Source organism: Megalops cyprinoides, chromosome 3, assembly GCF_013368585.1.
Source record: "Megalops cyprinoides isolate fMegCyp1 chromosome 3, fMegCyp1.pri, whole genome shotgun sequence".
NCBI classification, from domain to species: Eukaryota; Metazoa; Chordata; class Actinopteri; order Elopiformes; family Megalopidae; genus Megalops; species Megalops cyprinoides.
In genome coordinates, this window is record NC_050585.1 from 54,157,081 (window position 1) to 54,180,212 (window position 23,132).

Here is a 23,132-nt window from a genome sequence, read left to right on the forward strand (position 1 = left end):
CACTTAAATGTAGCGCATGCAGCGAATTTGCTACCTAGAATAACTAGATAAGTTGTGGCACAGCATCGGATATTAGCTTTTACTGAGGTTAAGTATTCACGCTATATGTTTAAATTGTCACAAAATCAGTGATAGTGACCGTTCGCCGCTGCGATTCCGCAAAGTGTTAAAGTTTACGTGACGGCAGTGAAACGGATACGCAGGCGACGGCTCTCCGTCTCGATGTTGACATTTGCCTCCCTCGATGGTGCAACATTTGAGCGCTGCAGTTCTGGGGAGTAATGTCAGTCAGCGCCGAGGTCTGAAGCTTGCGCACTACGGACGGACACCATGCGGAGCCGCAGTAACTCCGGCGTCAAACTTGACAACTATGCGCGGATGGTGCAAAAGACTATCCTCTGTCATCAGGTGAGCGCAGGAACTCGATTAAAAAGCATTCCTTGTGCCATTACCCGGTGTGATTCATTGCTGCTAAACCTATTGTAGTGCTCCAAAGCCGCCGTGAGGTTGGAGCGTTTCAGTGTGCCAAAATTGTCACGTGGTGGGCTAAACTTACGCCTGATCGTGTTTGACAATCACGTGTTTTCGATCCGTTCAAAATAAGACGTTAGGTGCGCGTTTATTGCCTCTAAGCTGGTGGCGTTGGTCTTTCTGCTGTTACTTACAGCATTCTTTTTCAGTCTGAAAGCTGGGTGGGCACTACCATTGCTCTTCTGAGTAAAGTAATTCCCCAAATGTTTCTGAGAATAGCACCATGCAGGAAGTGTTCTGCAAATGATTGGTATGTAGCTTGTGAATTGGAGTAACTCAGGTTAAATACACCATGTGTGCAAACCAGATGTTGCAGGCTTGCATTTCCAGATGAGCCACTGTAGTTGTATAAATAAGCAACTTAACATGCTTTAGTAAATATCCTGCTTTATACCTGGTTAGAGTGTAAAAAAGACTGTAAGCTTTTGTCCTGTTGTCCAGGAAAAGACTGTCTGCTATCAGTGATGTAATAATATCATCATCGAATGGTGTCATAATGGAACGTCATTTTTAGGACCCGGTGACTGGGCTTCTTCCTGCCAGTGATGACAGCCCTGATGCCTGGGTTCGAGACAACGTGTACTGCATAGTGTCCGTGTGGGCACTGAGCTTGGCTTACCGCAAGAATGCTGACCGCGACGAGGACAAGGCCAAGGCCTACGAGCTGGAACAGGTACGAGCCCCGCCTCACAGGTGGGGTACGAACCGCCCTCTGACCGGTGCCATAAAATTGCAGTCTGCATACCTGGATATATGCATTATTTTAAAATATCGTTTTAACTGCAACCTCAAAGTCTTGTTGCAGGAAAAAAATTCTGAGCACAAAAAGAAAAGAGACTCCGTGAGCTGAAGTTACAGTGATGAGAGGCAGTGGGCGTGGTAATTCTGTCTGAGGTCTTTATGTCAGAGGGCCCTTGCTTCAGTGATGAAACCAGTCACATGACCATGCATATATTTGAAAATTATTATGAAAGAAATGAACTCCACACATGATGCTTGGCAGTTTGATGGGTGAATGGTGGTCATTCTTGTTAAAATGGACAAAAGAACTCCACTGCAAGTTGCTTTTTAATTAAAGCCATTCCCTCGCTGGAAGGTAACAAGGACAGTGCTGTGTGCTGTGAGAGCTGAGAGGGACAGCCTGGTAACGCCGTGAGACTGCAGCGTCCGCCGTGAGCACTGAAGCGTTCACACATGCTGGTCTCATCTCCAAGGATCTGTTTGTGCTTCTGTGTGTGGGAGCACAGGGAAATGCCAGGGGGCAGAGTGTGGGTGGTGAGGGGGGCGAGGGGGTGTTGGGTTACCATCATAGGGGGAGGCTTGGGTGGCGGAGGTTAAGGTCAGGGTTTATTCTGGTTCTGCAGATTCTGAGGCGTGACTGGTGTTCCAGAAATTCCCAGACTGCCCCCTCTCTCTCTCTCTCTCTCTCTCTCTCTCTCTCTCTCTCTCTCTCTCCAGAGTGTGGTCAAGCTCATGAGGGGTCTCCTGCAGTGCATGATGAGGCAGGTAGGCCCGCACACCTGGGCACCCCGCACACCTGGGCAACCCGCACACTTGGGCAACCCGCACACCTGGGCAGGCCACACACCTGGGCATCCCGCACACCTGGGCAACCCGCACACCTGGGCAACCCGCACACCTGGGCAGGCCACACACCTGGGCAACCCGCAAACCTGGACAGGCCACACACCTGGGGCTTGGAGATGGATGCATATTTATGCTCAGGTTGCCCACCCCATTTTCGTAACCCCGACATTTATGTAAAAAATCTGACTGGATCAGTTTCTAACCACAGAGAGTGCTTAGACCTGGGGTGGACTAAACCCCAGGTCACATGACACGTGCACTGAGAACAGAGCATTGCTCCTCTGTGAGCCAGTGATGGATGGTAACTTGGAGCAGATTTTTCAGATTCGTTACATTATTGTCATTTAGCAGACACTCTTATCCAGAGTGACTTACATCGGCTACAGTTTTATCCATTTATACAGCTGGATATTTTCGTGAGTAAATTCTGGGTTAAGTACCTTGCCCAAGAATACAGCAGCAGTGCCCTAGTGGGGAATCGACCCAACAACCTTTCGGTTACGAGCCCTTCCCCATAGCCCACTATGCCACACTGCTGCCCTGAAGCGGAAGAGCTGCTGCTCCTCTGGGCCTGTAGGCATTCAGAAAGAGTTGTCTGAACACTCCCAGTCATAACCAGCTGTGATCTGTGATTGGTAGATAGTGGGAGCTGCTGAACCCAGCTCCGCCCATCACAGGGGGGATTTCTGCTGTGAGACACACCCTCAGTTTGTGAATCACTGGCTCTAAATGTAATGGAGTTCCCTGTACCACACAGCCAGCAGGGGACCAAGCCCAAACCGCAGCCCTGAAGGTGTCTCAGCTGAAGCCTCGGCTGCAGGGCTTATTTCCAGCCAAGCATCCCATGAATCCCATCAGAAGGTCACTGCTCTTGACATTAACACCCAGCACAAGAAACCAAGTAGGTTAACATTAACAGCACCAGGTGCAGCAAATGAACTCCCACAAATACCAGCAGGCTTCTCTCCTAAGGACTGCAGTGAGAACACACACTCACACACACACACACACACACACACACACACTCACACTCACACACTCACACACTCACACTCACACTCACACACACTCACACACACACACACACACACACTCACACACACACACACACTCACACTCACACTCACACTCACACACACACACACACTCACACACACACACACACACACACTCACACTCACACACACACACACTCACACTCACACACACACTCACACTCACACTCAAACACACACACACACACACACACTCACACACACACACACACACACACACACACACACTCACACTCACACACACACACTCACACACACACACACACACTCACACTCACACTCACACTCACACTCACACTCACACTCACACTCACACTCACACTCACACACACACACACTCAGACATGCCACGGTGAAGTCCTTGTGCCCACACTGTTCTGCTGCTCTTTTACCCAGCTGGAAAAAGTGGAGAAATTCAAGTACAGCAAGAGCACCTTGGACTGCCTGCATGCCAAGTACAACACCTACACCAGTGCCACCGTGGTGGGCGATGACGAGTGGGGGCACCTGCAGGTGGACGCCACCTCCATCTACCTGCTCTTCCTGGCACAGATGACTGCCTCAGGTAGCGTGCTTTTGGCCTCCCTCTCTGCCTCTCGCGCATCAAGGACAGGACTACTGTATTTTGGTGTCACACAGATGTGGTGTCCAATGAGAGTGATGTGCTTAGGAGATATTGTCCAATCAGCTTTATGTGCGTATAGGATGTGCCCAATTGGCTTGATGTGCTTAAAAGAAATGTCCAATCAGCTTGTTGTCTCTGGCAGGGCTGCATATTGTGTACACTCTGGATGAAGTGGACGTCATCCAGAACCTAGTGTTCTACATCGAAGCAGCATACAAAATAGCAGTAAGTATCATGGGAGCCATTCCTCTGACAGCGTCTGGAGCCGCTCTGTGATGTTGTAGGGAGCTGATGTGTCTCTATTCTGTGTGATATTCTCTGTGCTCGGCTTCATCTCCCTGTGTCTCTGGCGTCTTAGGACTTCGGGATGTGGGAACGAGGAGACAAGACAAACCAGGGGATTCCAGAGATGAACGCCAGCTCAATCGGCATGGCCAAAGTAAGGCTCTCATGCTGCACAGGTTTGCATTGGAATTTTATACCGGAACACAAAACAAGTGCAGACACGGACAACCAGACTGGAGCCAAGTCATTCCCTTATGACCTATGAAGAGAGTCTTAACCTCTTTCTCCGTGAAAGAAACTTAGGGGTATCACTTTGATGGAAGCAAAGTGAATAGCCAGAGATGGGCTAAATGGCCTGGTCTTGTCAGCAGAATATTCTGGAGCTCTGGAGCTTCTTCATAACAAACTACCCATCATGCATAAAACGCCTGTGAGTCAGGTTCAGCCATTTGGTCCCCTGTAGTCAGGAGCATGGCAGAGCAGTGAGCGTGACTGTGTTTCTCAGAGCAGCTGAGGATGCTGTCGCCGCCGTGACAGGTGGGGAACTCCAGACTAAAGCTCCACGCAGAGGAAGAAGGGGAGGCCTGAGACCTGCACCCTGGAGAGGGGGAACCCCCGCACCCCAGAATGGGTGGGGCTGTCATATGCTGTCAGTTTCTCCGACTTGTATGAACCAAATCAAATCACGGATTGGTTGAAATCAGACACTGGCTGATGGCTCAGCCCGTTTTGGGGTCCCTGCAGCCCTGCTCTCCCCTCCCTCCTGCGCCTCCCTTATTGACTCCTCTCTCTGTACCCCCCCACAGGCTGCGCTGGAAGCCCTGGACCAGCTCAACCTGTTCGGGGCCAAAGGAGGTCCGGAGTCCGTGGTCCACGCTTTGGCTGATGAGGTCCAGCACTGCCAGGTACAGCACGGCTCTTCTGATTCAGCCACGCTTAGTGGATAATGTCCACACTTAGCAGATAATATCCACACTTAATGGATAATGTCCACAACTCTGATTGTGTCGAAGGTGATGAAATTCCAAATTGTGCAGAGGCCCCGCACGCACAGCTTTAACGTGTGCTGAGCTCTTCTGCTTCCGTAGCTTGACAGTTGGATGCCTTCAGTCACAGCTTGCTTTACATTAGCTGTTGATACATATTATTTATTAATCCATTACTGATTTTGTAAATGGTATCCATGTATACAGGTAAATGTTTTACATGTCACCTGTGGTAGTTCTGGTTAAGTACCATGCAGAATGGAATTTCTGAAGGTGTTTGGCAGGGAATCAAACCTGCAGCCACCTGTTGCAGGGCTCAGACTGTTAGCCCCTGACTGCAGGGCTACGTGCTGCCTGCAGCAAAATTATTCCGGCTCCTTATGCATGCCTCCTCTCCTCTCTTTCTGTCGCTCTCTCCACTCCTCTCTGTCCCTCTCTCCTTCACACCCAGTCTATTCTCAGCTCCATGTTGCCGAGAGCTTCTACCTCTAAGGAGGTGGATGCTGGTGTGCTGTCCATCATATCGTACCCTGCCTTTGCGGTGGACGACATCGACCTCGTTAACATCACTAAGGAGGAGATCATCTCCAAGCTGCAGGTGACACACGGCTCTCGCTCTCCTTGTGAGCGGCCTCTTCAGAGCCATGACCCCAGGTGGGGTACACCTGCAGGGTCTCACTCTGTCTTTCTCTCTGTGTCCTCAGGGCAGGTACGGATGCTGCCGTTTCCTGAGAGACGGACACAAAACCCCGAAAGAGGTAATGGAGGTGAACTGCAGAGAATGCTGAGGTGTTGTCTGTCCCTCTGCTGCCTGTAGCTGAATGGCTCATCATAAAAACATGTTTTTATCATTCTGTGAATGCGTGCTTCCTTGTTCTGTGAATGAGATGTGTGTTTCTTGTTCTGTGAATGAGGTATGTGTTTCTTGTAGGACCCCAGCAGGTTGTACTATGAGTCTTCAGAGCTGAAGCTGTTTGAGAACATCGAATGTGAGTGGCCTGTGTTCTGGGCCTACCTGATCCTGGACGGCATTTTCTACAACAGCCCAGAGCAGGTAAGGCCAGCATCACCTGTGACCTGCAGTAGGTGTGATGGTCAGTGTTGAGAGTGGGTCCAGATGAATGCCTTTATCACCAGGGAAACAGGACGTTTCTGAAAGGTTAAGGAAAGGTTGTGGGAAGGTTTCTGTTCCCTTGATGTGGGGTTGCTCCCTGCCTCCCAGGTGATGGAGTACAGAGAGGCTCTGGATGCCATTCTGATCAAGCAGAAGGATGGTTTGCGGGTGATGCCTGAACTCTACAGCGTCCCTGCAGACAAGGTGAGGAGCCGCTCCGCTGCTGCTGGGTGTTACCAGCCGGTACCGTGCCCAGTCCAGGCTGTCTGTGTTTGCAGGGTCCTGCACTGTAACTGCTCCACAATGGGGAACACATTACATAACATTACATTACATTACATTACATTATGTTACATTACATAACATTCATTTAGCAGACATTACTTTACATTACATTACATTCATTTAGAAGACACTCTTATCCAGAGCCACATCCACCACAATAGAACATAAGTGTATCCATTCATGTTCAATGAGCAACAGTGTCAGACCAGGCTAACAACACTCCCAGACCAGCGAGTGTGAGCATCACACTGTTCAAGCCCTACCACAAGTTAACTTGTGCAACCTGACAAGACAAGAGAAACCAAGTATACTACCATACATCACAATCACTGGATCACAGAATCCAAAACACGTCCCAATACTATGACACATAAAAGAAACAGCAAGTAATACAAGCAGCACTTTTTAGTGTGCTATTCTCATTAGAGTACAGCTGCTGAGGACAGATGTATCAGTGGCAGAGAGGCAAAGCGGTGCATGTCTCAGGTAGAAATGATCCAGGTATCAATCACAGCTCAAAGGCCACAGCAGTACTGCCTTTGTAAGCCAGGGTCTGCAGTGATTGGCTGTCGGTGTTTTCTGGACCAGGTCGATGAGGAGTACGTGAACCCCCACTCGGTGGAGAGGGTGCCCATGGGAAAATGCCCTCTGAAATGGGCACAGTCGCTGTACATCCTGGGGAACCTGCTGGCCGAGGTGAACCCCTCATTTCAGCTCCTTAACCCAGGCAACCAGCACCGCGTCAAGGAGAGTCGACGGCAGAGGAAACAGTAGCTTTGTACCTCACAGCTCCAATACTGCTGCTGTAGCGTTACAGTCACTCTGCTCTTTCTTCTTGTGTAATTCACATTCTCAGGGGAAAGTTTCAGTAACATTAAAGGGTTACCTCACTTTCACCACTTTATAACTGTTTCACATATAAAGTGTGACTATCATAGCAGATGAACACACAGATACATGTTTTCTTCTCTTGAAAGTTTTGACCCTAGGGGTTTTTGTCCCTTGAACTTTTGACTTATAGGGCTTTGGTTTCTGGAATGTTTTGGTTCTGAGGGTTCTGATTCGGGTCTCTGTGTTTCAGGGCTTCCTGGCCCCAGGAGAGGTTGACCCTCTGAACAGGAGGTTCTCCACCATCCCCAAACCTGATGTGGTGGTTCAGGGTGAGTGTCGCTAGCTGATTGGCTCTCCTTATGCCCTCACAGCCAATCACTGTGGACATATGACACCTAACACAAACCTCATCTGTGACAATTCATTCATGATATTCTTTGCATATCAATGTAAATCTTTGACCTGCTTTTGGTCATCTCATCAGTAAACCATTGTTGTTTTACTTATCATCTTAGCGGGGCCCTTTTCCATGGCTTCTTGCTCGTTGCTGGGCCAGCGGTCCACCTTTTATCAGTTATTCAGGCAGATATTTACTGAAGCAGTTCTGCACCTTAGTGAAGCGTACAACTGCTCTACCTGGATTATATAAACACAGATTAAACATGTGGGGCAATTTGTGACATGCTATGGTGAATGAAGACAGACTGCTTCAAAAACACCTGTAGACTGATACTGCGGATAGCTCAGTGTCAGGGTGCCTGCTGTCATGTTTTTTCAGTGTCGATTCTGGCAGAGAATGAGGAGATTAAGCAGATCTTGCAGAAGCAGGGGATTGACGTGGAGACCATTGAAGAAGTCCATCCAATCCGAGTCCAGCCCGCCAGGGTTCTGAGTCACATCTATGCAAGACTAGGTGAGTTAACAGGTGACCTCATCCAGACTGACTCACGCATCGTACACGCATTTCACGTATGTAATGGAGGCAGAGATCCCAGAGTGTTCAGCACACAGCTTCATCCACTGCAGGCCTAGCTGGCCTGTTCTCATCAGCAAACTTATTTTGTTCTTATATTCTTACATTTTACATTTAAACATCTGGATATTTACTGAAGCAGCCCAGGTACAGTTCCTTTCTCACCATCTTCTCACCTCCCTTTAGAGAGAGATCATTTACTCTAAGCCCCTCCCACTGTAGATGCTCATTGGCTGCCCTGTATGTGGTCACACTTCCTGTTCCCCTGTAGGCCGGAACCAGAGGCTGGGACTGACCGGACGGCCGTATCGCCATATCGGAGTTCTGGGGACATCCAAGTTCTACTTTATCCGAGACACCATCTTCTCCTTCACCCCTCAGGTGAGCTCAGAGGGACTGCCTCACCCCCCAGGTGAGCACAGGGGGACTACCTCACCCCTCAGGTGAATGACAATCACACACCTTGATGCTTCAGTGACACTTCCAATGTGTTCAGTTAGAGTGCTAAGAAGGAGATGTGTTCAGTTAGTGCACTGAGGAAACTGGATCTGTTAGAGTGCTCAGAAGGATATGTGTTAGAGCAGCGTTTCTCAATCCTACTCCTGGCGGGCCACTGTCCTGCATATCTTCTGTCTATCCTTGCTATACCTACCCAACTGAACTCATCAGTAGCACTTTTGATTAGCTGAGCACACCTGATTTAATCAAGCAGCAAGGATAGATAGAAGATACACAGGACAGTGGGCCGCCAGGAGAGGTTTGAGAAACGCTGCGTTGGAGCACTCAGTCTTAGATGGTGTCTGAAAAGCAGAGAGATCTGCCAATGGAGAAATCTACAGTCTGTACTGTAACATTACTTATCTGTGAAAAACACAAATTTCCTGGAAATCCTTGGCAATACTAACTGCAGCCATGATTATGGTGTGTTTCTCAGTGTTTGTGTTTGCTCAGAGAGCAGTCCTTTGCTCCCAGGGAACAGGGCTGTTGGCGAAAGGTGAAGTTTGCACTGTGGTTCTGTCATTCTTACCTTTTTGCTTGCCAGAGCTTTTATCTAGAAAGGATTACATAACCGACATTTTCACATAGTATCCACTGATACAGTTACAGGTACAGAGGCAGGTCTCAGCTGCACCTCACACCTGCAGTGGCACAATAGCACAGAGCTACTGTAAACTAGATCACACGCACAGTGCACACTGCCACGCTGTAGCACAGCACCCCTTCCTCTCCTCCCCTCCCCTCCTCTCTTCCTCTCCCCCTCACCTCTTCCTCTCCTCCCCTCCCCTCCTCTCCCCCCCTCTCTTCCTCCAGTTCATGGATCACCAGCAGTTCTACCTGGCGCTGGATAATCACATGATTGTGGAGATGCTGCGTACCGACATCTCGTACCTGTGTTCTTACTGGAGGATAACCGGTCGCCCCACGGTCGCCTTCCCTGTGTCACAGGGCATGCTGAGTGAGTATCGCTGTGGGGCCGCTGCTCAGGGGTCAGGTTACTAATATCAGCGAGATAGTCATACAGGTGCCTGCCTCCCAGCTCAGACACAGACACATCTACCTGTTTAATCACACAGCCAGTCCTCACTAAGAGGCAAATGCACGCAGTGAAGAGCATTCTCTCCCAGCTTCCCTCTGGGGCCGCTGCTCAGGGGTCAGACTGCGGGGTCAGGTCTCACGGCCCAAAGCGTGCTGCCGTCACTCTTATAACAGGTTGACGCTGTTGTACCTGGATGAGATCACCTGTCTGGAAACCGTGAAACCGTCTCTCTCTGCGCTGCTGTGTTTCAGCTGAAGACCATAAAGCTGTGAATCCTGCAGTGCTGGCCGCTTTAAAGAAGCTGCAGGAAGGCTACTATGGAGGAGCCAGGTAAGAGCCCCAGTACCAGGGGCGATAGACCATACAGGTGAGAGAGACCGTACAGGTGAGATATGCTTTATGTAGTTATGCATTATCTGTTCACACAGTTGGGTATCCCTGCTGCAGGGTACAATAGCAGTGCTGTACTTGGGAGTTGAACCCACAACATCATGGTTACAAGCTCAGGTCCCGCAAGTAGAGGGCAGAAATGCTTGTGTGAGTTGTTTGCAAATGACCCTGTGATGTCACTTCCTTCCCCCATTACAGGGTGCAAACAGGGAAGCTGTCAGAGTTTCTGACCACTGCCTGCTGCTCTCACCTGACCTTCATGGACTGTGGTAAGGGGCGTGGCTACAGCAGCACCACGGACAGTGATGACGGCGTTTTCGTGTCGCCTGGCAGCGAGGCCTGCGTGCATGAGTTTGAACTCCGTGATGGTGAGGAGCAGACATCAGTACCTTGGGGGAAAGTGGTACCCGCTGTCTCTCATCTCTCTCTTCTCATCTCCATGGCAACCACACGAGTGTCTGTCACCATGGCAAAGAACACTGTACCAGAGAACAGGCCATTCAGACCATTTCAACATGTCACCGTGACAACAGTGTAGCAACAACAAATATATCAATAGTCAATAAAAACAGATCTGAAAATATTTAAGAGCCAAGAACAGTGAAAATGGATGAATATGATGAAATGAAATTTCAAACTATTAAAAAAATGTTTCCAGTTTTAAATGATCCCAGGGTGTCTCACCTCTGACACATTGCATCTGACGGCCCTCCAGCAGTGGCCTCTTCCTCTCTCCTCTCCTCCTCCTCTGGATCTTTCTGTGTTTCCTCAGTGGTGAAACCCAGCAGGACAGACTCACAGCGCCTGAGTGCAGATAATCAGTACCTTTTTCCTCCTGTCTGGGGCAGCTGTTTCTGTGCTGGTGGACCACTGTCTGATGGTATTGAATAGATTTAGAGTTTTACAGGCTTACAGGGAACAGGTCTCCCAGCAGCTGCTGAGTCCCACCTTATCTCTGTATTAAAACAGCACCTGTGAGGTGAAGGTGTCTAGATACTAATGCTCCATCCAAGCGAGAGGATATTTCTCCCTGAGGTCTGTTCTCTGCTCTGCCAGAAAGACCTGCATTAGCTGTACTCACTGCCAGCTGCATTAGCTGTACTCACTGCTAGCTGCATTAGCTGTACTCACTGCTAGCTGCGTTAGCTGTACTCACTGCTAGCTGCGTTAGCCGTACTCACTGCTAGCTGCATTAGCTGTACTCACTGCTAGCTGCATTAGCCGTACTCACTGCTAGCTGCATTAGCCGTACTCACTGCTCACTGCTAGCTGCGTTAGCTGTACTCACTGCTAGCTGCGTTAGCTGTACTCACTGCTAGCTGCGTTAGCTGCACTCACTGCTAGGTGCGTTAGCCGCACTCACTGCTAGCCGCACTCACTGTGTTAGCTGCACTGCCTGTGCTGCCTGTGTTGCTCGGATGGGTCTGAGGGCTGATGGCTGTGGAGCAGTTGTGTGATCATTGGCATCATTTGTCTGCTTGCTGTACGGATATATCAGGGTATTGCGTTAAAACTCTAACACTACAGCTCTGGTGGAGAAAGAGTATGCTGACTGACTGAAATCTTAATATATGTGTGTGTGTGTGTGTGTGTGTGTGTGTGTGTGTGTGTGTGTGTGTGTGTGTGTGTGAGAGTGTGTGTCTGTATGGGTGTGAGAGAGAGAGAGAGAGTGTGTGTGTGTGTGTGTGTGTGTGTGTGAGTGAGTGTGCATATGTGAGTGTGTGTGTATGTCTGTGTGGGTGTGAGAGTGAGTGTGTGTGAGAAAGAGTGTGAGCGTGTGAGAGAGAGAGTGTGTGTGTGTGTGTGTGCGTGTGTGCATGTGTGCATGTGTGCGCGTATGTGTGTGAGGTTCCTCAGGATAAGGTGATGTGGTCTCAGACCTGTGCCTGTGACCGTCTCTTGTATCTGTGTTCAGAGGTGGATGACCTGGCACAGTACCTGGATCAGCTGCTGTCGTTGCCTAAGGAGGGCGTGAAGATCAGCGCCACCAAGGGAGGCCTCAACCGCTTCCGTGCCGCCGCCAATAAGACCCGCGAGATGGTGTCCCTGGTGCACAAGGCCAGAGAGCTCAACATCCACAGTGAGCAGCTCTCACTGCTTACTCCCTCTCACTCTGGCCTCTGGCTCTCCCTAGTGGCCTGGGAGACAACACAAGTGATTCCTCCTGTGGTGGAGAAGCCAGTTCCTGTTCTGTGCTGTTTTAAACGTGTCTGTAATTAAGCACTTGTGCCATGTGATCAGGATATAACTAACCTACAGTGGTTTTAATAACATGCTCTTTGTATAGTTGTTTCCGTAAAGTGCTTTCAGTGTCATTTGTTTAGTGTAGTGAATTCGGTCCAGTGTGTGTAGTTCTGTGCTTTCAGTACGGAGTGTTTGGTGTAGCACTTTTATTACAGTGATTTTAGTAGGACAGCACAATGATTTTAGTATTTTAATACACTGATTTTAGTACTGTAGTACTGAGATTTTAGTATTTCTGTCGAACTGAAATGTGTTTCTTTCTCAGATGTTCATATGTACCTCCCGACCAAGCTGTTCCGCTCCCATCAGCCCCCACTGAACCTGGTGGATTCTGGGAGTCAGGTATTTCTGTTCGGGCTGCTTCTGCAACAGGCGGTGAAGCAGGCTTCTGCAGCTCCTCAGTGCTGCAAATGTAAAAGAGAAATGAACAAATGTTTGTTTGATGCCACAAACGGTATTACTCATTCATTTGTTTGATTCTTAGATTGTTTGCTTGTTCATTTGCTTCTTCATTCTTTCATTTGCTCAATAATTCGTCCATCATTCATCACTCTTTCACACTGATGCTGTTCCTCTCTCGGGGCCCACAGGCCACGCCCACCCCGTGTAACCTGCCCAGAGACGTGAACGGGGGCATTGATTACCAGGCCCTGGTGCAGATGCTGAAGCAGTCTCAGAACCTGCAGGACCAGGCTGACATCCTCTACATCTTCTTCAAGGACAAGTGAGACACTCTGCAATTCCCTCTCTGCCTTTTCCATACTACATTACCCAGCGTGCACCTGACTCCACATCCTTCTTTCTGTACCATACTACATTACCCAGCGTGCACCTGACTCCACATCCTTCTTTCTGTACCATACTACATTACCCAGCGTGCACCTGACTCCACATTCTTCCTCCTGTACCATACTACATTACCCAGCGTGCACCTGACTCCACATCCTTCCTCCTGTACGATACTACATTACCCAGCTTGCACCTGACTCCCCCTCCCTCTCCTGTGTGTGTCTGGCAGGGGGATGGACTGGGACACTAAGATGAGGGGGCGTGGCAGCACAGTGCGGAAGCTGTTAATGGAGCTGTATGAGAAGGCGGGAGCCCTGCGGCACTGGGGTCTCATCCGCATGATCTCCGGCATGCTGAGGAAGAAGGTGGAGGAGCTGGACGGGGTAATAACTCACTTACGCACCGGTAACAGCACAGTAGTAACACAGCAGGAACACAGTGCGTCTCTTACACAGTACAAAGCATCCTCTTATTATCTCATAAAGCCAGTCATGACAGTACATCTAGTGGTTGGGAAATCAGTGCCATCCAAGCTGCTCTGAAGTAATGATTGAATGATTGAATTACATTCCTTTGCTTTTTAGGGTGGTGTATATTGCTGGGACAGAGGTCAGTCACCTCTAACACCAGTGTGCAGCCCCTGTCGGGTGGGGGGGGGGGGGGGGGGGCGGATAGGGATGTGCGCTGCCTGCTGTCCGGTGTGTGAAACACGTTTGTGCTCCAGGCCTGCTCTGACTTGCTGGCACACCAGAAGCACCTGACTGTGGGCCTGCCCCCTGAGCCCCGAGAAAAGACCATCACAGCGTGAGCACCCCCTCGAACCCGAGCTCACATTCACCTGTCTGAACCCCACTATCACTGTATGACAGCATGACGGAATTACAGTATTACAGTGTGACAACATACAGTAGCAGTATTTCAGTATTGCGGTTTGATAGTATTACAGTATCACATTGTGACAATATGACGGCATTATAGTATTACAGTGTTACAGTATGACTGCATTAGAAGCTCATAACGCACTGCACCACGTTGTATTAGAAGCATGCAAGCAGACAGCATGGACTCTGCTAAAGAAATGCAAGAAAGAGAAGGAGAAAAAATCAGAACAGCAGAAACGCAGAGGATTCAGGGCTGGGAGGAGGCCGTCAGGACAGAGAGCGCTCAGCCTGTCACTGTGTTCACACTGAATGGGAGGTGTGGGAACGTTTGCCCTTTATCCTGTGTGCCTGCAGTCCCATGCCCCCGGACAAGCTGGCGAAGCTGATCGATCAGGCCAGTGAAAACAACATCACCATCTCCATTCTCACCCAGGTGAGTCTGTCCAGCGGCCAGGAGATGCTGAGGTGTATGCGCTCTGAACAGATAATCAGGGTCAACTTCTGCTTGTCTTTTATTTTGAGTAACTAAACTGAAATAAGATACTATTGGTATTTTCCAGACTTCCAAAAGTCAGAAAGTAATTTAATTGTAACTCATAGGGAAATTGTTTAATTGGATGGGCTCTGTGTGTAAATTAGTGGTGGGCCAAGTGGATGCTTTCCTGGGTTTTTGTGCTGGGCTGTTCCATGCTGGGCTGTTCTGTGCTGAGCGCCGTGTCCTGGCTGAGCGCCGTGTCCTTGCTGAGCGCCGTGTCCTGGCTGAGCACCGTGTCCTCGCTGAGCACCGTGTCCTTGCTGAGCGCCGTGTCCTCGCTGAGCGCCGTGTCCTGGCTGAGCGCCGTGTCCTTGCTGAGCGCCGTGTCCTGGCTGAGCGCCGTGTCCTTGCTGAGCGCCGTGTCCTCGCTGAGCGCCGTGTCCTGGCTGAGCGCCGTGTCCTCGCTGAGCGCCGTGTCCTCGCTGAGCGCCGTGTCCTGGCTGAGCGCCGTGTCCTCGCTGAGCGCCGTGTCCTCGCTGAGCGCCGTGTCCTCGCTGAGCGCCGTGTCCTCGCTGAGCGCCGTGTCCTGGCTGAGCGCCGTGTCCTCGCTGAGCGCCGTGTCCTCGCTGAGCGCCGTGTCCTGGCTGAGCGCCGTGTCCTGGCTGAGCGCCGTGTCCTCGCTGAGCGCCGTGTCCTGGCTGAGCGCCGTGTCCTGGCTGAGCGCCGTGTCCTCACTGAGCGCCGTGTCCTCGCTGAGCGCCGTGTCCTCGCTGAGCGCCGTGTCCTGGCTGAGCGCCGTGTCCTCACTGAGCGCCGTGTCCTGGCTTAGCGCCGTGTCCTGGCTGAGCGCCGTGTCCTTGCTGAGCGCCGTGTCCTCACTGAGCGCCGTGTCCTGGCTGTGTGTCCTGCAGGAGATCATGGTGTTCCTGGCAATGATCATTCGCACGCAGCCCGGCCTGTTCAGCGAGATGTTCCGCCTGAGAATCGGCCTCATCATCCAGGTTATGGCCACCGAGCTGGCGCAGTCTCTCAGCTGCTCAGGTAACGCAGAGCTACCGAACTGCTCAGGTAACACAGAGCTACTGAGCTGCTCAGGTAACGCAGAGCTACCGAACTGCTCAGGTAACACAGAGCTACCGAACTGCACAGGTAACACAGAGCTACCGGACTGCTCAGGTAACACAGAGCTACCGAACTGCTCAGGAAACACAGAGCACAGACCTACCGAGCTGCTCAGGTAACACAGAGCTACCGAGCTGCTCAGGTAACAGAGCTGTCTGGGGCGGCTCATATGTACCCAGAGCCAGACAGCTGCAGGGTAGAGTAGTGGCTGGGGTGCTGCTGTCGTACTGTTTAGTGACGTCCCACGAGGTCTCTGTCCGTTTGCTGTTCAGCCTGGCATTATTCATGTGCCAAAGCATTTTAGGACATTAACATATGAGACCAGTTCCACTTCAGCAATACCTGAGCAACACATGGCAGGCAGGGGGTGTTCAGGTGGAAATCTGTCTCTGTGGTCCGGAGCAAATGAATGCCAAGCAGGCAGTATTGCTGTGAAAGTTGTAAAGAGTGTCTGTGTGTGACGTAGTTAAGCAGAGTGTTGATGTGAATGTTTAGTGAGTGTAAAGGTTCTCTGTCTCCACCTGCAGGAGAGGAGGCCACTGAGAGGCTGATGAATCTCAGTCCCTCTGAGCTGAAGAACCTTCTCCATCACATCCTGAGTGGAAAGGAGTTTGGAGTGCAGAAGAGTGGTGTGTATCTGTGTGTGTGTGTGTGTGTGTGTGTGTGTGCAGAATCTGTCAAGGAGAGGTTAGCTCTGTGGGGGTTTGAGTGGCAGGAATGCAGGCTCATTACACACACATATTTAACACTAATCTGGAGCCCATTATTCACATATTGTGTGTATGTGTGTGTGTGCACGTGTGCCTATGTGCGTGTACGTGTATGTGCGTGTGTGTGTTTGTGTGTGTGTTGGTGTGTGTGTGTGTTTGTGTGCGCATGTGCGTGTGTGTGTGTTTGTGTATGTGTGCGTATGTGCGTGTGTTTGTGTGTGCGTATGTGCCTGTGTGTGTGCGTGTGTTTGTGTGTGTGTGTCCGTGTGTTTGTGTGTGTGTGCGTGTGTTTGTGTGTGTGTGTGCGAGTGCTTGTGTGTGTGTGTGTGTTTGTGTGTGTGTGTGTTGGTGTGTGCGTGTTGGTGTGTGCGTGTGTGTTTGTGTGTGCGTGTGTGTGTGTTTGTGTGTGCGTGTGTGTGTGCGTGTGTGTGCGAGTGTTTGTGTGTGTGTGTGTGTGTGTGTGTGCGTATGTGCGAGTGTTTGTGTGTGTGTGTGTGTGTGTGCGTATGTGCGTGTGTGTGTGTGTGTTGGTGTGTGCGTGTTGGTGTGTGCGTGTGTGTTTGTGTGTGCGTGTGTGTGTGTGTGCGTGTGTGTTTGTGTGTGCGTGTGTGTGTGCGTGTGTGTGCGAGTGTTTGTGTGTGTGTGTGTGTGTGCGTATGTGCGAGTGTTTGTGTGTTTGTGTGTGTGTGTGTGTGTGTCTCCACTGCAGTGCGCTCCGTGGGGAATGCTGTTAGCCCGGCCATCTCCATCTTCGATGTGAGCAACACAGGAGTCACCAAGAGTGAGAGAGCAGGAATCAGCAAACTGAAGAGTGAAATAAAGATGGTGAGAAGTTACGTCCACACACAGAGACTGCAGGAAACCTCACACATCCACACACAGAGAGACTGCAGGAAACCTCACACATCCACACACACACAGACTGCAGGAAACCTCACACATCCACACAGAGACTGCAGGAAACCTCACACATCCACACAGAGACTGCAGGAAACCTCACACATCCACACACAGAGACTACAGGAAACCTCACACATCCACACACAGAGACTGCAGGAAACCTCACACATCCACACAGAGAGATTACAGGAAACCTCACACATCCACACAGAGAGATTACAGGAAACCTCACACATCCACACAGAGACTGCAGGAAACCTCACACATCCACACAGAGAGATTACAGGAAACCTCACATATCCACACACAGAGCCTGCAGGTAACCTCACACATCCACACACAGAGACTGCAGGAAACCTCACACATCCACACACAGAGACTGCAGGAAACCTCACACGTCCACACAGAGACTGCAGGAAACCTCACACATCCACACAGAGCCTGCAGGAAACCTCATACATCCACACAGAGACTGCAGGAAACCTCACACATCCACACACAGAGCCTGCAGGAAACCTCACACATCCACACAGAGACTGCAGGAAACCTCATACATCCACACAGAGACTGCAGGAAACCTCACACATCCACACACAGAGCCTGCAGGAAACCTCACACATCCACACAGAGAGACTGCAGGAAACCTCACACATCCACACACAGAGCCTGCAGGAAACCTCACACATCCACACAGAGAGATTACAGGAAACCTCACACATCCACACAGAGACTGCAGGAAACCTCACACATCCACACAGAGAGATTACAGGAAACCTCACACATCCACACAGAGACTGCAGGAAACCTCACACATCCACACAGAGAGATTACAGGAAACCTCACATATCCACACACAGAGCCTGCAGGTAACCTCACACATCCACACAGAGCCTGCAGGAAACCTCACACATCCACATGCAGAAATATAGGAAACCTAAGAACCAGGGACTCCACATCCACACAAATCCACACAGAGAGAAAACAGGAAACCTCACTCATCCATAGAGAGACTACAGACTTCAAAGCTCTAGTGGTTTTTCTTGCAGAAGAAAAGGAGAATGTGATAATCTGCATGGATGGAATGGACCAAGACAGCAAGGCACTTTCTAGGAGACAGTCAGTCAGCCAGGCCATGTAAACATTAAAGGACACTAGATTAGGGGAGAAGGGAGGAGGTCAAATCATCCTGTGCATGTGTGTTTGAAGGCTGGGGTGTTCGCTGTTTCGGCTGCACAGGTACCAGCACCGAAATGCAGAAAAACAAGTTTAACCACACAGTGTGTCCATGGGACAACAGTGAGAACCTGCCCACTTACATCTCGCAGGCAAGCCCTTGTACAGCATATTAGATATATGTAGGTTTTGGAGCACAAAGAACAGTGGTCAGTCGAGTGTGCAGTTTGCTCAGTGTTTCAGATGCAGTTCTCCTTCCTTCCAGATGGGGCAGCGCAGGTCCTCCTGTTCGGACTGCAGTGAGGTGGTGAGGGTCTGTTGGCTGGGGGAGGGGCCTCTCACACTGTTAAAGCTGTAGCCTGACTGCCAATCAGTGTTCCTCATGGGAGTCATGTGACCTTACATAAGGAAGTCAGAGAAACGCACTCCTTCCTGTTTCAGAACGCATGCATTTTGCTCTGATTGACTCCGTTTCTGTCGCCCTGGGCAGGAACTCTTCCTTCTTTTCAGGATACACCTGCTGTGCTTTTATGAAATGCGTTCTGTGAAATGTCCTGTCACAGTTCTTCCTTGAGGTCCTCCCAGGTTGAGCAGAAGACTGCAGTTTTAAGCACACTTTTTCTCCGGTGCGTTAATGTGACTCACAACTCTCCCATCGGGTCAATGAAGGGTTAATATCACATATTACTATGGATTATTGTAATCTGTGGTGCTGATTGGGTGATCTGGTGCTGATTGGGTGATCCGGTGTTAGTTGCTGATGAAGGCTGATGGGTATGTTGGAGGTATGGTGAGGTTAAGCAGGTGTGTAGTACTAACCGCTGTCTCTTTCTCTCTCCCTCTTCTTCTTTCTCTCTCTCTCTCTCTCACTCCCTCTTCTTCTCTCTCTCTCGTTCCAGCCCATGTCTGTGCATTCACTCGACATAGAGAACATTGAATCGGGGGTATGTTCTCCTCTGCTCTCTTACCAATGGGACGACCTAACAGGATACTTACATAAAGGACCTTAAGATTAGCATACTGTAGGATGTTTAATATTGATTTACATACTTCCTGTTCCAGGTCTCTAAATCTGTCCTATTTATCATCTCCATGTTTTACCAGCAAAGTCTTGCCTCTGTACATTTCTCAATGTGTGATGGTGGTTACATTATTATCATTTAGCAAACACTCACATCCAGAGTGACTTATCAAGCTTACCATTTTGCATGTTACCCCTTTATGCAGCTGGATATTTACTGAGGCAATTCTGGCTTAAACATCTTGCCTAAGGGCACAGCAGCGGTGCCCCTTACCACTATGCTACACTGCTGCCAAAGTGCAACACAAAATAGCATAACACAGCAGGGGTCAGCGAAGGGTCTTCAAACCACTTTGAGGTCACTGAAAGGCGCTATATAGCTGCAGTTCGTTAATGTGACTCTGAGGAGCTGGATGTTGGGGTGCAGAGAGGTCACTGGGGAACCCCTCTGTGTGTCTCTCAGAGGTACAGACTCCCCTCCATCCAGTCGTTTGAGGGCGCGCTGAGCACGGTCCCGGTGAAGGACAGCCGGCAGGGCCAGTGGCTGCGCCGGAGGCGACTCGACGGCGCCCTCAACAGGGTGCCCGTGGGATTCTACCAGAAAGTGTGGAAAATCCTGCAGAAGGTAAGCGGCTGACATAAACATTCATAGTTACTAAGACAGTTATAAATAGTGATTTTGATGTATAAAGATTTAACGACATTATGAGTTATAAAGACAATTACAATAATAGAAAACATAGGACGTTGTTAAGGTTTCATAATTAAATGCACACTGTATTTATTAGTATTCATTAGAAATTTCATGAAGAATTATAAACTCATACTTGACCAGATGCACTAGATTTAATGTGATCAGTTGTCCTGTTCTTGTACCGTAGAATATTAGATCACCTGTAGAGCTGATTGTCAGAACACCAGCTGGTAAAAATATTTAGACATACCGAGATTGGTGATAGCTGGTGAAGTGTAGTAAAACTGATGCAATTTCAATTCAGGGAGAAACTCTTTCTGTACTTCTACTAATGTGACTTCCTGTTCTGTTGATGTGACTTCCTGTCCCACAGTGCCATGGCCTGTCCATCGAGGGCTTCGTTCTCCCATCATCCACCACCAGGGAGGTATGCAGAACCCCCCAACAGCAGGGACAGTGATTTACCTTTTAGTGCAAAAGAAGACAGTGATGAAGGATTAAGATATGTATTAATAAGCCAGTTACTGAGACATTTATTCTTCTTAGGGCATTTGCAGAGAGTTACCAGTTAAGACAGGAGTTCAGTTTTGTGGCTCAGCTGACCGAGCGTTTCTCCTGAGTGTTTGTCTCGAACACAGTCCGTCCCGCGGTTGTCCTGAGTGCAGTCCGTCCTGCGGCTGCGTGTGCTGGTTTTGCAGATGACTCCCGGGGAGATTAAGTTTGCGGTGCACGTGGAGACGGTGCTGAACCGCGTTCCGCAGCCTGAGTACCGGCAGCTGCTGGTGGAGGCCATCCTGGTGCTCACCATGCTCGCCGAGGTGGACATCGACACCATGGGCAGCATCATCCAGGTGGAGAAGATCGTGCACATGGCAAACGACCTGTTCTACCAGGACCAGGTCAGCACGGGAGCCAGTCACCCCCTGTCCCTCTCTGCCGCCCCTCCCCCTGCCAGCTCTCTGTGCCCCCCTTCCTGCCTCCTCTTCATCTCTCCATCTCCCTTCATCTCATTCCAGCCCTCTGTTTCTCTCCCTGCACCTCCATCCTCTTCCATATCCCTAATATTCTCCAACCAATCCTCCTCCATCTCCCTCTGTCCCTCCCTCTCCCTTCACTCCCCTCTCTCCCCTGCTGCCTCCTCTCTCTTCCTGAGTCCCTTAAATCCTCCCTCCCTCACCGCTCCATATCGCCCCCTGCAGAAAGACCTGGGAGCAGATGAACACCTGTTGGAGAAAGACCAGTCCAACGGGATCTGCAGGCAGCTGTATGACAGCGCCCCCAGTGGCCGCTTTGGCAGCATGACCTACCTCTCTAAGGCTGTGGCCACCTACGTCGAGGACTTCCTGCCCACTGGCTCCTGTGCCCTGCAGTGAGGGGATGTCATTGGACAGCAGTCTGGGATCCAAGCAGGGCAGCCAATCAGAGTTCCTGACACCTGAGAACCCTGCTCATCTGTGCTTCACACAGGGACACTGGGAGGTGTAGTGTTAAGCAGACACGTTGATGAATAAAGATTGCTAGTGTTTATTAAATTTATGTTTCAGTCCCCCCCGAAATGGAGGAGTGGCTCCGTGTACAGCAGATGCTCGCATTTATGTAAAGCAGTTAGTTTTGTCCTGACACCTTTAAGCTTGTGATCCAAGCACTTCTAGAGAGGTGGATCATCGCATGTTCATAGATGAAAGGTTTTTCAGAGGAAAGGATGCAGACATGCTCTTAAGCAATTCCAATCACCCTCTGTAATCATCGCAGCATGAATAATAATGACAGCAAAAATCAAAGAAATGAATGAAAATGTTATGTTCCTTAAAGGCTTCATTCAAAGGGAACGCAGAATATACAGTAAAGACAAATCTGTGAAATCTGTGGTACGTACAGTTGAGCCGATCTTACCTCTATGACTTTTTAAAATGATATTCCCCCTGTATGCAAACATGTCACTGCAACAGGAGCACTGAGGCACAAATCCAGTGCTCTGACATACTCCCACACAGCCAGCAGCAGCTTTCACACTACAACTCCCATGGTGCACTGTGGGAAAGGAAATGCCAGCAGGATGGTGGGTAGAGCGCCACTGATCTGAGTGGCTTTTTAGTGCCTGAGGAATCGCAGGGGAGGATATCTTGCCAGTGTGCCCACCCACCCCTGTCCCCAGCAGCTCCGAGCCAATCAGTCCCGCCGCTGTGGGCTCCCATTCACTGGTGGCAGACGACATCAAGCTTGCTGACCTGGCCACTCAGGAGCCCATAGGACTTATTTTAAACAAAATTATTCAAATTCTGACTGCCTGTCTGTAGAGACATTCATGTGAAACATATTAACCGGAATGTTTGTCTTTGTGTGTGCATGTTTTGGTTTTAAATCTTAAAGCTGCTTGAAATGTTTGAAATCTGTTATTATAAAATAAATCTGAAAATATGCAACAGCTGCATTTTTCATAACGGGTCATAATCATTGGATTGATTGGAAGCAGTGTGGTATAGCAGGTTTATGTGACAAAATTATGTTCACAAGAAAAATGAACATCAGTTCCAAGAAGGCTATGCAATTGCTATTGCTATTGCTTGGTTTGGTTATTTGAATCAATGCTGTGCAGGTTCTGCATTTTCACTGCTCTGTAAACCATCAGCATAGATCTTCATCTTCACTGGGCCATCTGATCCACACTCTATAGAGCACTGACCCAACAAGAACATGGTTTAAACCAATTCAGAGTCAGACTCTAAACTTCTGGTGTTGAGTTTCTCATACCTGGTGTGGTGCATAATCTGTGTTTACACAGGATTATTCTGGTTAAATGCTTAATGTTATGAGCATCCATTACATGTGGGATATTACATATAAGCATATTATATCTGTTCCTAAGAGAAAAAAGATGGAATCAGAGCTTCGCTACATTTTTTCTATAACGCACACACGAGCTC

At 49.6% G+C, this 23,132-nt stretch overlaps 1 protein-coding gene across 1 annotated transcript; it reads left to right on the forward strand.

Moving 5' to 3' along the window:
* The first annotated feature begins 274 nt into the window (after positions 1–274).
* Positions 275–23,085, forward strand: LOC118774058 (phosphorylase b kinase regulatory subunit alpha, skeletal muscle isoform-like). Its single transcript, XM_036523172.1, has 33 exons — positions 275–408; positions 1,046–1,204; positions 1,990–2,037; positions 3,570–3,738; positions 3,941–4,023; positions 4,157–4,237; positions 4,890–4,988; positions 5,521–5,667; positions 5,774–5,827; positions 6,001–6,123; positions 6,292–6,387; positions 7,057–7,164; positions 7,550–7,628; positions 8,078–8,212; positions 8,544–8,653; positions 9,584–9,728; positions 10,061–10,139; positions 10,398–10,567; positions 12,115–12,279; positions 12,709–12,785; positions 13,034–13,167; positions 13,462–13,615; positions 13,957–14,036; positions 14,468–14,546; positions 15,500–15,629; positions 16,238–16,339; positions 17,130–17,245; positions 18,759–18,800; positions 19,393–19,437; positions 19,978–20,139; positions 20,582–20,635; positions 20,907–21,107; positions 21,408–23,085. Exons 1-33 carry the CDS (start codon positions 331–333, stop codon positions 21,579–21,581), a joined length of 3,678 nt encoding a protein of 1,225 aa, XP_036379065.1. The 5' UTR covers positions 275–330; the 3' UTR covers positions 21,582–23,085.
* The last annotated feature ends 47 nt before the right edge of the window (positions 23,086–23,132 follow it).

Bases quoted from the DNA above. Each gene is read 5' to 3' on its own strand.
- LOC118774058 (XM_036523172.1), top strand. From the start codon at position 331: ATGCGGAGCCGCAGTAACTCCGGCGTCAAACTTGACAACTATGCGCGG. The intron at 6,388-7,056 runs GTGAGGAGCCGC...TTTCTGGACCAG, and splicing joins ACAGCGTCCCTGCAGACAAG to GTCGATGAGGAGTACGTGAA. The intron at 10,568-12,114 runs GTGAGGAGCAGA...ATCTGTGTTCAG, and splicing joins TGAGTTTGAACTCCGTGATG to AGGTGGATGACCTGGCACAG.